Consider the following 14,426-nt stretch of genomic DNA (forward strand, 5'->3'; position numbering starts at 1 on the left):
TTCAAAGGTCTTACGTTCTTGTATGGTTTTAAAGTTACCTTTCAGTATTCTCACTGTGAAATCACTGGTACAGTGTCCTGGTCCTGTAAAATGCTGACCAACAGGCGTGGGAGCCCTACTGGCACCAGTATTGTTCATGTGATGTCTATGTAAATTGAATCTTGTCTTAAGCATCTGGCCTGTTTCTCCAATATAGCATCCTTCGTTACATTTTTACACTGAATGATATATACCACATTGGAAGATGAGCAAGTGAAAGATTCCTTTATGTTGAATATCTTTCCTTTGTGGATGACTGTGGGGTCCTGTGAAATGTTTTGGCATAGTTTGCAACTGGATAAATTACAGGGAAGTGTACCCTTCTGTTCTTTTTCAGTCTGTGATGGAAGTTTACTTCTGATTAGCTTGTGTTTTAAGTTGGGTGGTTGTCCTCCCACCCTGTCAGACTGTCATAGTAATGCTTGAATGTTTTCACTTATATACACTGTCAGCTAGCACATTTGCTTATTTCCGATCTGAGGAAGAAGGGCAACCTTCGAAAGCTAATCAAGAAATGTATTAAGTTATGTCCAATAAAAAAGGTATCATCTTATTTTCTTTTCCATGTTTTATTTTGTTTGATTTCTATTGATAATTTTCAGAATAAGAAATAAAAGGTATTGGGTTAATCGTGATAGACTAGTTTAAACAATCAGGAATAGAGAGTTCCATTTTGTATAGCTCTGGTATGCATTTTGTTTACTGGTATTTAGGATGGATCTCTATTATTATTGAAATGATTAAAAAATAATGAGGAGCTGAAACATATTCTAGGACCAAGCCCTGATGCAGCATCGGCGAAACACGGGCCACGTTGGCGAAGGTCATTTAATAGTTCAGCAAACGCACTGAGAGTAAGAGAGCAGCTAAAGCCAAGTAGAAGATTAAGTGTTATAATAATTAAAACATTGAAAAATATTGAGAGTAATCAGGTGGACCGATGTCCATACCAGCGAGTCATAAGATTTCAATCCTATGTGAAAAGAGTCGCTGCTGAGGTCCGTGAGTATTCTTGTCTCAATAACGTCTGATAGACATATCTGGCGTTGGGTTTGTGTACGACTGTATAAGTCGTTGGTGAGGCCCCACCTGGAGTATTGTGTTCAGTTTTGGAGGCCGTATCTTGTTAAGGATGTAAAAAGAATTGAAGCGGTGCAAAGAAAAGCTACGAGAATGGTATGGGATTTGCGTTACAAGACGTATGAGGACAGACTTGCTGAACTAAACATGTATACTCTGGAGGAAAGGAGAAACAGGGGTGATATGATACAGACGTTCAAATATTTGAAAGGTATTAATCCGCAAATGAACCTTTTCTGGAGATGGGAAGATGGTAGAACGAGAGGACATGAAATGAGATTGAAGGGGGGCAGACTCAAGAAAAATGTCAGGAAGTATTTTTTCACAGAGAGAGTAGTGGATGCTTGGAATGCCCTCCCGCGGGAGGTGGTGGAAATGAAAACGGTAACGGAATTCAAACATGCGTGGGATAAGCATAAAGGAATCCTGTGCCGAAGGAATGGATCCTCAGGAGCTTAGTCAAGATCGGGAGGCGGGGCTGGTGGTTGGGAGGCGGGGATAGTGCTGGGCAGACTTGTACGGTCTGTGCCAAAGCCGGTGGTGGGCAGCGGGACTGGTGGTTGGGAGGCAGGGATAGTGCTGGACAGACTTGTACGGTCTGTGCCAGAGCCGGTGGTTGGGAGGCAGCAGGGCTGGTGGTTGGGAGGTGGGGATAGTGCTGGGCAGACTTATACGGTCTGTGTCAGAGCCGGTGGTTGGGAGGAGGGGCTGGCGGTTGGGAGGCGGGGATAGTGCGGGGCAGACTTATACGGTCTGTGCCCTGAAGAGCATAGGTACAAATCAAAGTAGGGTATACACAAAAAGCAGCAAATATGAGTTATCTTGTTGGGCAGACTGGATGGACCGTGCAGGTCTTTTTCTGCCGTCATCTACTATGTTACTATGTATTTCGTTCAGGTTGAAAAATGAATGTCACGAATACAACAGCTTCCAGAATTTTAAATGCCACCAACTGACCAGTGAAGCCACAGTTTTTTTCATTTTTCTTCATTTTGGAGGTAAAATACCAATGGGGAGATTAATAAGAATTAATCCCTTAATCTGGCCAAAACAAACACTGAGCAGGTGTAAAACTTGATAGAGAGATATATTTTCCCATAAACACGTAGCCCTTTTCTCCCATACAAGACATATCCCCACCACACCCCTGTCAACTCCCCCCTTGAAATCTTTGGGACCTGTTTACTAAGGCACGTTATCGTTTTTAATGTGCACTAACCGTGTAGGCGCCTATGGGGATATTGTAGGTGCATACACTGTTAACGCGCGTACATGGTTTAACTTGCGTTAAAAACGCTAACGCGCCTATAACGCAGCTTAGTAAACAGGGCCCTTTATGTGGATCTCCAGGTGTTAACAGTGGCTCCCTGAAATCACCATTTATATGCGTATTCAGTCTACACGTGTTAATGCTGCTATCTGCAGGTGGAGATGTTTTTATATTAAGGGCCATCGTGTCTGAAAATCAACTAACTGTACAGGAATAGAGGTCTATAAAATAATGAGTGGAGTTGAACGGGAAGATGTGAAGCGTCTGTTCACGCTTTCCAAAAATACTAGGACTAGGGGGCATGCGATGAAGCTACAATGTAGTAAATTTAAAACGAATCGGAGAAAATGTTTCTTCACCCAGTGTGTAATTAAACTCTGGAATTCGTTGCCAGAGAATGTGGTAAAGGCGGTTAGCTTAGCGGAGTTTAAAAAAAGGTTTGGACGGCTTCCTAAAGGGAAAGTCCATAGACCGTTATTAAATGGACTTGGGGAAAATCCACTATTTCTGGGATAAGCAGCATAAAATGTTTTGTACATTTTTGGGATCTTGCCGGGTATTTGTGACCTGGATTGGCCACTGTTGGAAACAGGATGCTGGGCTCGATGGACCTTTGGTCTTTCCCAGTATGGCAATACCTATGTACTTACGTAATCCACTTAAGCAGTGTTGAATGATGACACATCATTACTGCTGTGGCTATTTCGTATGAAGATTTTTAAATTTAAGTAGACATACATACCCCCAAATACTAGAAAAACTGCTACAAATTGCATGCACAATTTAATTGAACAATGAGCTAATTGGCACAGATAATTGGCTTTTAACACGCAATTATTGGCACTAATTAGAATTAGGGCTGCATTTCTGAAGTAGGCCGTGAAAACTGCAAGGCTGTTAATAGCTTTTCTTCATGCTGCTCAAATCCTTTAATTTGTAATTTTTCAGTTTGTGTTCTGTATTTTTTATCTGTTAATTACTTTTTATTCTGTAATTTTTGGGGGGGCTGTATTTTGATAATAATTTGTAATTGCGATTAATCATGCGGTTAATCGCACAGTTAATGGTATGTTTATTTATTTTTGTTCCTTCTGCAGCTCCTTGTGACACTGGGCAACGTATAAGTCTTCCCAGCACTATCCCCGCCTCCCTACCACCAGCCCCGCCTCCCGATCTTGACTAAGCTCCTGAGGATCCCTTCCTTCGGTACAGGATTCCTTTATGTTTATCCCACGTGTGCTTGAATTCCGTTACCGTTTTCATTTCCACCACCTCCCGCGGGAGGGCATTCCAAGCATCCACCACCCTCTCCGTGAAAAAATACATCCTGACATTTTTCTTGAGTCTGCCCCCCTTCAATCTCATTTCATGTCCTCTCGTTCTACCACCTTCCCATCTCCGGAAAAGGTTTGTTTGCGGATTAATACCTTTCAAATAACATACCTTTAATCGGGATTAAAATTTTAATCAAAATGCAGCCCTAATTAGAATTAATTAAAATGTGCGCACCTACATTTTACACATGAATCAAAAAAGAGGGCATGGAAATGGGCAGATTGGGGAGCATTCCTTTATTAAATTTAGGCGTGGGCATTTGTACCATGTTTTGTTGGTGTAAACAGCCACGCCTAAAGTTAGGCATGATTCCTGGGCATAAGTGATATTCTATAAACCATGCCTAACTTTAAGCGCGGTTCACAGAATAGCATTTTTTTGGCGTCATATATAGAAATTAGTCCTTAGGAGGCAATTCTATAACTGGGAGTCCCCTTTTAGGTGCCCCACTGACACCCAGTGAGAGTCTATTCTATAAGAGAATGTACATAAGTACATAAGTATTGCCATACTGGGACAGACCAAGGGTCCATCAAGCCCAGTATCCTGTTTCCAACAGTGGCCAATCCAGGTCACAAGTACCTGGCAGAAACCCAAATAGTTGCAACATTCCATGTAGAACCCCAAAGAGTAGCAAGATTCTAGAATTCTAAACAATAACAAGATTCCATGCAGAATTTCAAAGAGTAGCAACATTCCATTTAGAACCCCAAAGAGTAGCAACATTCTATTTAGAACCCCAAAGAGTAGCAGGATTCTAGAATTCTAATGAATCAGAAGATTCCATGCAGAATTTCAGTGTAGCAACATTCCATGTAGAACACCAATGAGTAGCAAGATTCCATTCAGAATCCCAAGTACATAAGTACATAAGTGTTGCCATACTGGGACAGACCAAAGGTCCATCAAGCCCAGCACCCTGTTTCCAAGAGTGGCCAATCCAGGTCACAAGTACCTGGCAGAAACCCAAATAGTAGCAACCCCAAAGAGCAGCAAGATCCTAGAATTCTAAACAATAACAAGATTCCATGCAGAATTTCAAAGAGTAGCAACATTCCATTTAGAACCCCAAAGAGTAGCAACATTCTATTTAGAACCCCAAAGAGTAGCAGGATTCTAGAATTCTAATGAATCAGAAGATTCCATGCAGAATTTCAAAGTGTAGCAACATTCCATGTAGAACACCAAAGAGTAGCAAGATTCCATTCAGAATCCCAAGTACATAAGTACATAAGCGTTGCCATACTGGGACAGACCAAGGGTCCATCAAGCCCAGTATCCTGTTTCCAACAGTGGCCAATCCAGGTCACAAGTACCTGGCAGAAACCCAAATAGTTGCAACATTCCATGTAGAACCCCAAAGAGTAGCAAGATTCTAGAATTCTAAACAATAACAAGATTCCATGCAGAATTTCAAAGAGTAGCAACATTCCATTTTGAACCCCAAAGAGTAGCAACATTCTATTTAGAACCCCAAAGAGTAGCAGGATTCTAGAATTCTAATGAATCAGAAGATTCCATGCAGAATTTCAAAGTGTAGCAACATTCCATGTAGAACACCAAAGAGTAGCAAGATTCCATTCAGAATCCCAAGTACATAAGTACATAAGTGTTGCCATACTGGGACAGACCAAAGGTCCATCAAGCCCAGCACCCTGTTTCCAAGAGTGGCCAATCCAGGTCACAAGTACCTGGCAGAAACCCAAATAGTAGTAACCCCAAAGAGCAGCAAGATTCTAGCATTCTAAACAATAACAAGATTCCATGCAGAATTTCAAAGAGTAGCAACATTCCATTTAGAACCCCAAAGAGTAGCAACATTCTATTTAGAACCCCAAAGAGTAGCAGGATTCTAGAATTCTAATGAATCAGAAGATTCCATGCAGAATTTCAAAGTGTAGCAACATTCCATGTAGAACACCAAAGAGTAGCAAGATTCCATTCAGAATCCCAAGTACATAAGTACATAAGCGTTGCCATACTGGGACAGACCAAAGGTCCATGAAGCCCAGCACCCTGTTACCAACAGTGGCCAATCCAGGTCACAAGTACCTGGCAGAAACCCAAATAGTAGCAACATTCCATGTAGAACCCCAAAGAGCAGCAAGATTCTAGAATTCTAAAGAACAACAAGATTCCATGCAGAATTTCAAAGAGTAGCAACATTCCATTTAGAATTTCAAAGTATAGCAACATTTGCTGATGTCATTGCCTGTTTTTTGTCTGGCAGAACGCGGCAGATGGAAGCCTGTGGGGCTGGTGCAAGCAGCAAGAATGAATCGCTGCAGGTGCCGAGGACACCTGTACCGACACCAGTCTCGCTGTTTACGCTGGCCCCGCAGGCTTCCATCTGCCATGTCCCGCCCTCGCTGACGTCATTGCCTGTTTCTTGTCTGGCGGAACGCAGCAGATGGAAGCCCGTGGGGTTGGTGCAAGCAGCAAGAATGACACTAAGCCAAGATGTGCTTTGAACTTTGATTTTCTGATATTTGTAATTTTCTGCTTTTCTCTTTGCAGTTTCCTTGGTAAGCCAGTGCCATTAGAAGAGGGGTAAAAAGCAGAATTATAAACCTTAGGGTCCTTCCTTCATTTAAGGGTCTTTCATGAATAAGCCTAACTCACCTAGCTGTGATGAAGAAATCTTTTTTTTTACCTTAGGACAATTGTACTCTATCCTTTCTCCAATTGATAAACGAGTACATAAGAACATAAGAATAGCCATATTGGGTCAGACCAATGGTCCATCTAGCCCAGTATCCTGTTTCCATCAATGGCCAAACCAGTTCACAAGTACCTAACAGAAACCCAAAGCGTAGCAACATTCCATACTACCAATCCCAGGGCAAGCAGTTGCCTCCCCATGTCTATCTCAATAGCAGACTATGGACTTTTCCTCCAGGAACTTGTCCAAACCTGTTTTAAACCCAGATACACTATTCACTGTTACTTCTTCCTCCAGTAAAGAGTTCCACAGTTTAACTATTTGTTGAGTGAAAAAATATTTCCTCCTATTTGTTTTAAAGGTATTTCCATGTAACTCTTGAGTGTCCCCTTGAGTGTACTTTTGGAACGAGTGAAAAATCAATTCACTTCCACTCGTTCTACACCACTCAAGATTTGTGTCTGTTGCTTCATTCTCTTATACTATCTTATATAGATTTCTGTAATTCCATATCCCAGGGTCTACTTATACAAAATACTTCAGTCAGGCTTCTTTATGGGGCAACAAAATATGATAGGTTGTTGCCCTTACTATATAATGAGTGTTGGCTTCCAGTGATATATCGGATTTCTTTCAAAATTCTTATATTGGCTCATCAATCTTTTCATACTGGTTTCCCTCCATTTCTTTTCAGCTCCCTTGTTCCTACCTGCTCTCTTCGTTCCTCTCATATGTGGATCCAACTGGATTGTGTTCATCATTCTTATTTTCAAGTCATGCTACCGCCCTTTTGTTTGTTGTTACATTTGTACCCCACTCTTTCCCACTCATGGCAGGCTCAATGCGGCTTACATGGGCAATAGAGGGTTAAGTGACTTGCCCAGAAACAGAAGCCTGCGCAGCCTTCTACATGGAATGTTGCTAGTGGAATAGCAACATTCCATGTAGAAGTCGGCCCTTGCAGATCACCAATGCGGCCGGCCGCGCAGGCTTCTACATGGAATGTTGCTAGTGGAATAGCAACATTCCATGTAGAATCTCCAATAGTAGCAACATTCCATGTAGAATCTCCAGTAGTATCTATTTTATTTTTGTTACATTTGTACCCTGCACTTTCCCACTCATGGCAGGCTCAATGCAGCTTACATGGGGCAATGGAGGGTTAAGTGACTTGCCCAGAGACACAAGGAGCTGCCTGTGCCTGAAGTGGGAATCCAACTCAGTTCCTCAGGACCAAAGTCCACCACCCTAACCACTAGGCCACTCCTCCACTCTATCCTTGTGCAATGGATTGCATGTTTTGGATTGCCACTTTTAATTCGTACTGAGTGCTCCTTTTGTAAATTTCAATCCACCTTGAAAACTTATTAGACCTGATTAATTATTGGGATTTATCTGCATTCATGGATTAGTTCTGCAGCAGCTTTTGATTTCTTTTAGACCTTGTGGTTGCAACTCCGTCCTTATGCTCTCACTTCCCTCCCTTCATGTATCTCCCCTTTTTCTATTATATTATTAAGATTTTATTAGTAGTATTGGATGAGATTTAATTTTTTACCTTTTGTGTTGTCCATGTTCTCTTATTTCTCCATTTTTTAAATATAATTGTAAACAGCTTAGATATACTCTATCACTTTGCGGTATACCAAATAAAGTTGACGATGGTGATAATGAAGACCCACCACCATGTTTGCCATGTTTTCCATATAGACTTACCTGTGCATCCAAAAGCAACCACGCCCACTGCCACCAAGTTAACGGCATAGGCTTGCCTCAGAGAGAAGAGGTCCAACCAGATGTCACAAATACTGACAAAGAGAAGAGGCCCCAGGGCAAAGAGATAACCTACAGGGAATCCACATACACAGTAGAGTTAGGTCAATGTACGATGCAGATGAGCAGAACTAAACTGTATCAACTATTACACAAGTACAATTTTAAAGTGGTAATTAAGAAAGATGTATCAACATTTTGGTAGTGTTTAATATTCAAGAGGCCCTTTTACTAAGCCACGTAAGCGTCTATGCGCGCCCAACGTGCGCCAAAATGGAGTTACTGCATGGCTCTTGTGATAATTTCATTTTTGGCATGCGTCCAATACGCGCGTCCGAAAAGTAATTTTTATTTTTGGACGCGGGTATCGGACGCGCACTAAGTGGCATTTGACGCACTTAGGTCATTACCGCCCGGTTACCGCATGAGACTTTACCGCTAGGTCAATGGCTGGCGGTAAGGTCTCAGACCCAAAATGGACACGCAGCAATTTTCATTTTGTCGCACATCCATTTTCGGCAAAAAGTTTTTAAAAGGCTTTTTTTTTTTTTACAGGTGCGCTGTAAAATGATTCTGCGCGCGCCCAAAACACACGTCTATACTACCGCAGGCCATTTTTCAGCACCCCTTTGTAAAAGGGCCCCTTAAATAGTTATAATAAAGTTTCCAGTGAACTACTATTTTACAGATAAACAATGAGCAGGGGGAAGAAAGCCAGGAAAGGATGAGAGAGAAGGAATGAGAAGTCAAACAGAGGAGCAAAGGGGGATCATAATATATCTTTGTAAATAGTGCAGATGAAGACAGATCCACATAATATTGGTTTCTCCCTATCAATATTCCCATTTGCTCCCTTCCTCCTCTTCATTCATTGCTCTCCTATCAAGAAAATGAAATTAATGCCCGTAAAAAGCACTTGAGAAGTTGAATAACATCATCTTCAGTTTCACTCGGAGCAAAATGGTACCCAGAATTAGGTTGGAGGTGTTGTAAGAAACCTACGGTGGTGGGTAGTATGACATTATTAAATTATTGGGCTACCAGAGTTCAGAGACTCAAGTCTTGCCTTGGCCACCTGGCTGTCCCTCGAGAGGTGTTGACAGTTGACTTGGCGCTTCTTAAGGTCAACAGATCAGTCAAACTAGTGCTTTGTTGGTACATGTGTTTTGAGTTTAGTTGAAGGTGTTGAGTGTGAGTGTATATTGCCTATTACCCACTCAGATCAACACTGCCTATGCTTCAGCAGGTTCATTTGTAGAAGCTTTTGGTTTCTGGTGGGCCAAGTGGTTGATGGGGATCAGCTTAATTCTTTCAAAGAGTTGTGCCAGGATTTTGAGAGACCTAGGCATGTAAAGGGCAATTCTATGACAAGTCGCTTAGGGGCCCTTTTACTAAAATGCGTAGGTGCCTACATGCGCCAAATTGGAATTACCGCCCGGTTACCGAATGGCCCTTGCGGTAATTTCAATTTTGTGGCTTCTGAAAAATATTTTGTATTTTCTGACGTGCTGTTACCATGTGAGACCTTAGGTCAATGGCTTGCGGTAAGGTCTCAGACCCAAAATGGATGCGCGGCAATTTTCATTTTGTCGTACGTTCAGTTTTGGCAAACGTTTTTTAAAAAAGGCAATTTTTGTAGGTGCGCTAAAAAACACGCATCTACACTACCTCAGGCCATTTTTCAGCACACCTTAGTAAAAGGACCCCTTGCATTTATGTACTAACTAAATATATCATTGGGTGTCTAAGTGGTATTTTACAAATGGGCCCATAAATGGCATAGTGTGCATTTGTAAGCGGGGCACTTACATGGGCGGAGCATAGGTGGACCATAGTCGGGACAGGCATTTAGGCGGACTTCTTACAGAATACTTACAACAATATTTAGGCACATCCTTTTACGCCAGATCTACGGTAGGTGTAATTGGGGGATGGGCTTACATTTAGCGCCTAATTGTACACTAGAATTCTTTATGGACACTTGGGCGCTCAACAGTCCATACAGAACAGGCTCTCACACTGCATTACCAGGGAACCTAAATGGGGGCTGTGGCAAAATGGTGAATTTTCCAGCCTATGAATTATAAGAATACTAGTAAGAGAGGCCCATTTCTGTGTGAAATGAAACGGGCGCTAGCAAGGTTGTCCTCCGAGTTCTCCCTCCCCCTCCTCCCCCGGATCGCATACGCCCTTTCGAGTTCCAGGGCCGCTCCACCGTGGTAAAAGAAACCACACTTTTTAAACCTACCCGTTTGCTGACGTGCGTCATGACGTTTCAGCCGCCACTGCGCTGTGCCCACCCCTTTGTTCTGGGAATAGCTTACTGCCACAGCAGCAGCCGCCTCATCCGGCGGAGGCCTTGCTACTGCCTTTTTTTTTTAAGCTCTTCGACCCTCTCACTTCCCATTGGTCCGCCCTCTGACGTCATCGCCAGGGTGGACCAATGGGAAGTGTGTTACGAACCCAGGCATCCAGACGAAGGTGCAAATTATTATATAGGATTTCATGATGCGTATTTCTCTAGTTTGGCCAGCAGGTGGTGCATGTTTTATCTTTAAAGCTGTTACAGATAAATGACTCTTCTCTCATTAGTTTAACAGAGAGAAGAAGTAACCGGCAGTGATATGGCCAGATCAGTGGCGTAGGAAGGAGGGGGGGGCCGGGGGGGGGGGGGGCGGTCCGCCCCGGTTGCACGCCGCTGGGGGGTGTCGGCTCCACGCTGGTGCACTGCCCTCTCTGCCCCGGAACAGGTTACTTCCTGTTCCGGGACAAAGAGAGCAGTGAACCAGCGCGGAGCCGACACACCCCAGCAACGTGCAGTCAGGGCGGATCGGCCCTCCCGCCCGTCCCTCACCGCAGGTATGCGCTCCGGGGGGGAGGGGAGGTATGCGCTCCGGGGGGGGGGGGGGTGCGCCAGCGGGAGGAGGTTGCGCCGTGCTGCACCCGGGGTGGGGGGGGTGCGCAGCTGCGACCCGCCCCGGGTGTCAGCTCCCTTCGCTACGGCTCTGGGCCAGATACTTTAAAAAAATGTTTTTGCTAGGGATAGACCCTCAAAGTGGCCACAGGGTTAGCCCAAGGTGAGTGGCTAGGCGTTTTGTGATAGAGGCACCCTGTTTTAGAATTACCCCCTTCTACTTAATTACTTTCAGTTTCATGACACCATGAGTTAGAGGTGCAGTAGGAGAGGCTTTCTGAAGCTGCAAACTGAATTAAAGAAGGTGCTCTGTGTTAACGTAAGAGTAAAGTCAAAGTCCTGGCTGTTGAACCTCTGTGAAATCCTCAGTAGGAAAACTGCTGAGCTGCAAACACCGTCTGACCGGCGAAACGTGTCGGGTCGCTTTTATGCTGTTTACATTAAAGACTTCTTGCTATCCTCCTTGGACTCACCTCACTTATTTTTCTGTCGTTCACGTTTACGTAAGGTTGTTTTCCTCCATTTTTTTTTTTGCTTGATTCTTGGTCAGTGCCATTTTGAGGTACGGAGGTATTTCATAATAGCACTGGCAAGAGTCAGCCAGGGTCATTTCTAAATACAGAGCCCCCTCTCCCCCCCCCCCCCCCCATTCAAAACCATTTAACTGGCCAAGAACGATACCTGGCCGGTTAAATGTCACTTAACCATCTATCTGTTGATATTCAGCGGGGGATAGTCGGCTGGTTGGCGGCTAGGACATAACTGGCTATATCGCATGATATAGCTGGCTATCCCTGAATATACAGCACATACCAGCTCTTGTAAGTGGCCACACTGGACCACTTAAATAGCTGAAATATCTTTGGCAAGTTTAAACTTAACCAGTTATCTCCCAACTTAGCCGGAAACAGGATGGCATTGAGTATCCGGGTTGACTGCCAACCAGGCTCCCTACCGCGGTCTGAATATCGGGCCCAGTATCTTCAGGGCAGGAGTGACTGGGGATCGCTCCTGCCCTTCTTTGGGCCGCAGACATTTTGGTGTGGCCCGGGAGGGTCTGGGAAGATGGGAGAAAGCTCTGGGGAGGCTTTTTAGATCAGGCAACACGGATATTTATAATCACAGGTTGGCTAGGTGCAAGGTTCTACAACAAAGCATAAATGGAATTTCTTCAAACCCAGTTTCATGATTTTCTTTCTTACCTTAATGTACAGGAAAGTGACGACAATGTCTGACTTACCCACAGTGATTCGAGTGTGCAGACTCAACATTTCTACCAGTGCGTTGTTCAGGATGACAGCGACTAAGGCTACCAGGATGTAGGTAAGACTCATATCAAACACAATGGAGGTTCCTAGAGACCAAAAGACAGAATCAGAGACAATGAACCAATCATCATTCCACGCACTTCAGGAAAGAGCTAGAGGCCCTGAAGACAGAAGAAGAAAGAAGGCATGAAAGCATTTCTTCTATGGTCACAACTCATTGAACAGATTTACATATAAACAGATACATATAATGAAGACTGAGCTCTAATAGCTGTATAAATTACCAAAAGAATGTGACATAACGTATACTTGAACCTGATCTGTCTTTGTCGTTTTCGGGACACAGATCATAGAAGTCTGCCCGGCACCGCCCTTACATTCCAACTACTAGAGTTGCCTTCAAAATCCACTCTAGCATTTCGCAAGACGGACCTGGTTAGGCCAAAGCGGATTTCGATGGCTCCAGGAGTTGACACGTGAAAAATGGCAAAGATCAAGATCAACTGTAAATATTCAATATCACATTCACTGTTGGTTTAATCGTGAACTAATAATGAATGTGACTGTTGGGCAGGCTGGATGGGACGTTCGGGTCTTTATCTGCCGCCATCTGCTACACCTATTCTGTCACTATGTTGACGAGTAGATGATAAGTTAGGTGAACCAGGATGACCAATGAGTTTCATTTTGTGTGCGTATACAAATACCTCATCTACAACATCAGGCAGTGGTGTATCAAGAGTGGGGCGGTGGGGGGGGGGGGGGGGGGGGGGCTGACACGCCTGGAGGAGGGGGGTGCTCCACCCAGGCTGGCAACCAAGCTAGGTACGCCACTGGCATCAGGTCAAAAGCAGGGTTTCTGTAACCGTTCAAGAAGTGAAACCCATCTCTCGAAACAATTGCTATAGGAAACTGATTTTCTCAAACCATTATGAAATGAAACATAAATGCAATTTTAATCATGGAACTGTTGAGTGCTTTCTTTCCACTAATTTAAGGGGGTCATTTTGTAATGCACTAAATAACTGCATTTTACACACTCAAGTAAGTTCTTATAAAAGCACCCCAAAAAATAGACCAAGACAACAGGGAGTATCAGACTAAGGATGGAGAAATTTCAAAGGCCTACCTGCATACTTCTGATGTAAATAGTCCACGTCTGTGATAAAGCTGTTATAAGGGAGGAGAAACCCGACACCAGCAAGCAGCATAGCAAAGTAAATCCCATGGTACAGATCCTGGGGTTCTGGATCTTCGATAACTACGCTCAAACGCAAGAAAGAAAACCGGGAAGTTACACACAAGATTGGCAAAACCAAAGTAAAGTCATGTAATAACAATGTAATGTACAGGAGGACAGCAGACTGCTAGATAAATATAAAGGACCCTTTTGCTAAAGCTTAGCTCTGTGTAGATCACACAAATTTAGGTCTGGAAAACTGGGCCCAGATCACAAATCCACACATAACCCAAGAAGCTAATTGGCGTTGCAGTAATTAGGAGTTAACGTGTGGATCTGCCCTACAGCCTATTCTGTAACATTTCATAGCGTGCAACTCCGTGGGAGACGTGGCCATGGGAGTAGCATGGGTGGGTCAAGGACATTCCAAAAAATAGGCGTGATTTTATAGAGTACCTGGATTTGCATACCTAACTCCCATCAGTTGCATTCCAGCATTTACTCCAGACTTTGACAGGCATAGACGCTTGTGCCCCAGTGTTAGACACATAGGATTAGATTCTATAAATGGCAACGCCTGTGACACCCCGAGCGAGGGTTGGGAGTGGGCCGGTGAAAAAACACAGCCGGACAAAAGGGATGAACTCCGAGCAATTAACAACTATTTACCATTCAGGAAAATGTTAAAGTCCCGTTTTTTCAAGCAAGCTTACCCTAATGAACCAACTTAATTCTACCAGCCCACCTACACCACTCCTGCTCTGACGATGACACCGACTCTGACACCAATCATAACTCTGACCTTTATTATCAAATCCCCTTATACTCAATCTGCAATCTTTTCCTCTCCATCCTTTTATACCATATCCCTCCCAATCAGTGGCGTCGCGAGGGCAGCTGACACC

At 43.7% G+C, this 14,426-nt stretch overlaps 1 protein-coding gene across 4 annotated transcripts in view; it reads right to left on the minus strand.

The window, feature by feature from the left end:
• The window catches only part of SLC29A4 (solute carrier family 29 member 4), a 45,595-nt gene that overhangs the window by 21,355 nt on the left and 9,814 nt on the right, over positions 1–14,426 (minus strand). For all 4 annotated transcript variants that reach the window (XM_030211861.1, XM_030211859.1, XM_030211858.1 and 1 more), the window contains 3 exons: positions 13,471–13,602; positions 12,314–12,427; positions 8,103–8,231 (listed from right to left, as the gene is read on the minus strand). In XM_030211861.1, the coding sequence (XP_030067721.1) occupies positions 8,103–8,231; positions 12,314–12,427; positions 13,471–13,602 (375 nt within the window). The remainder of the gene's footprint in view (positions 1–8,102; positions 8,232–12,313; positions 12,428–13,470; positions 13,603–14,426) is intronic.

The sequence above is a fragment of the Microcaecilia unicolor genome, chromosome 8 (assembly GCF_901765095.1).
Source record: "Microcaecilia unicolor chromosome 8, aMicUni1.1, whole genome shotgun sequence".
In the NCBI taxonomy this organism is placed as follows: domain Eukaryota; kingdom Metazoa; phylum Chordata; class Amphibia; order Gymnophiona; family Siphonopidae; genus Microcaecilia; species Microcaecilia unicolor.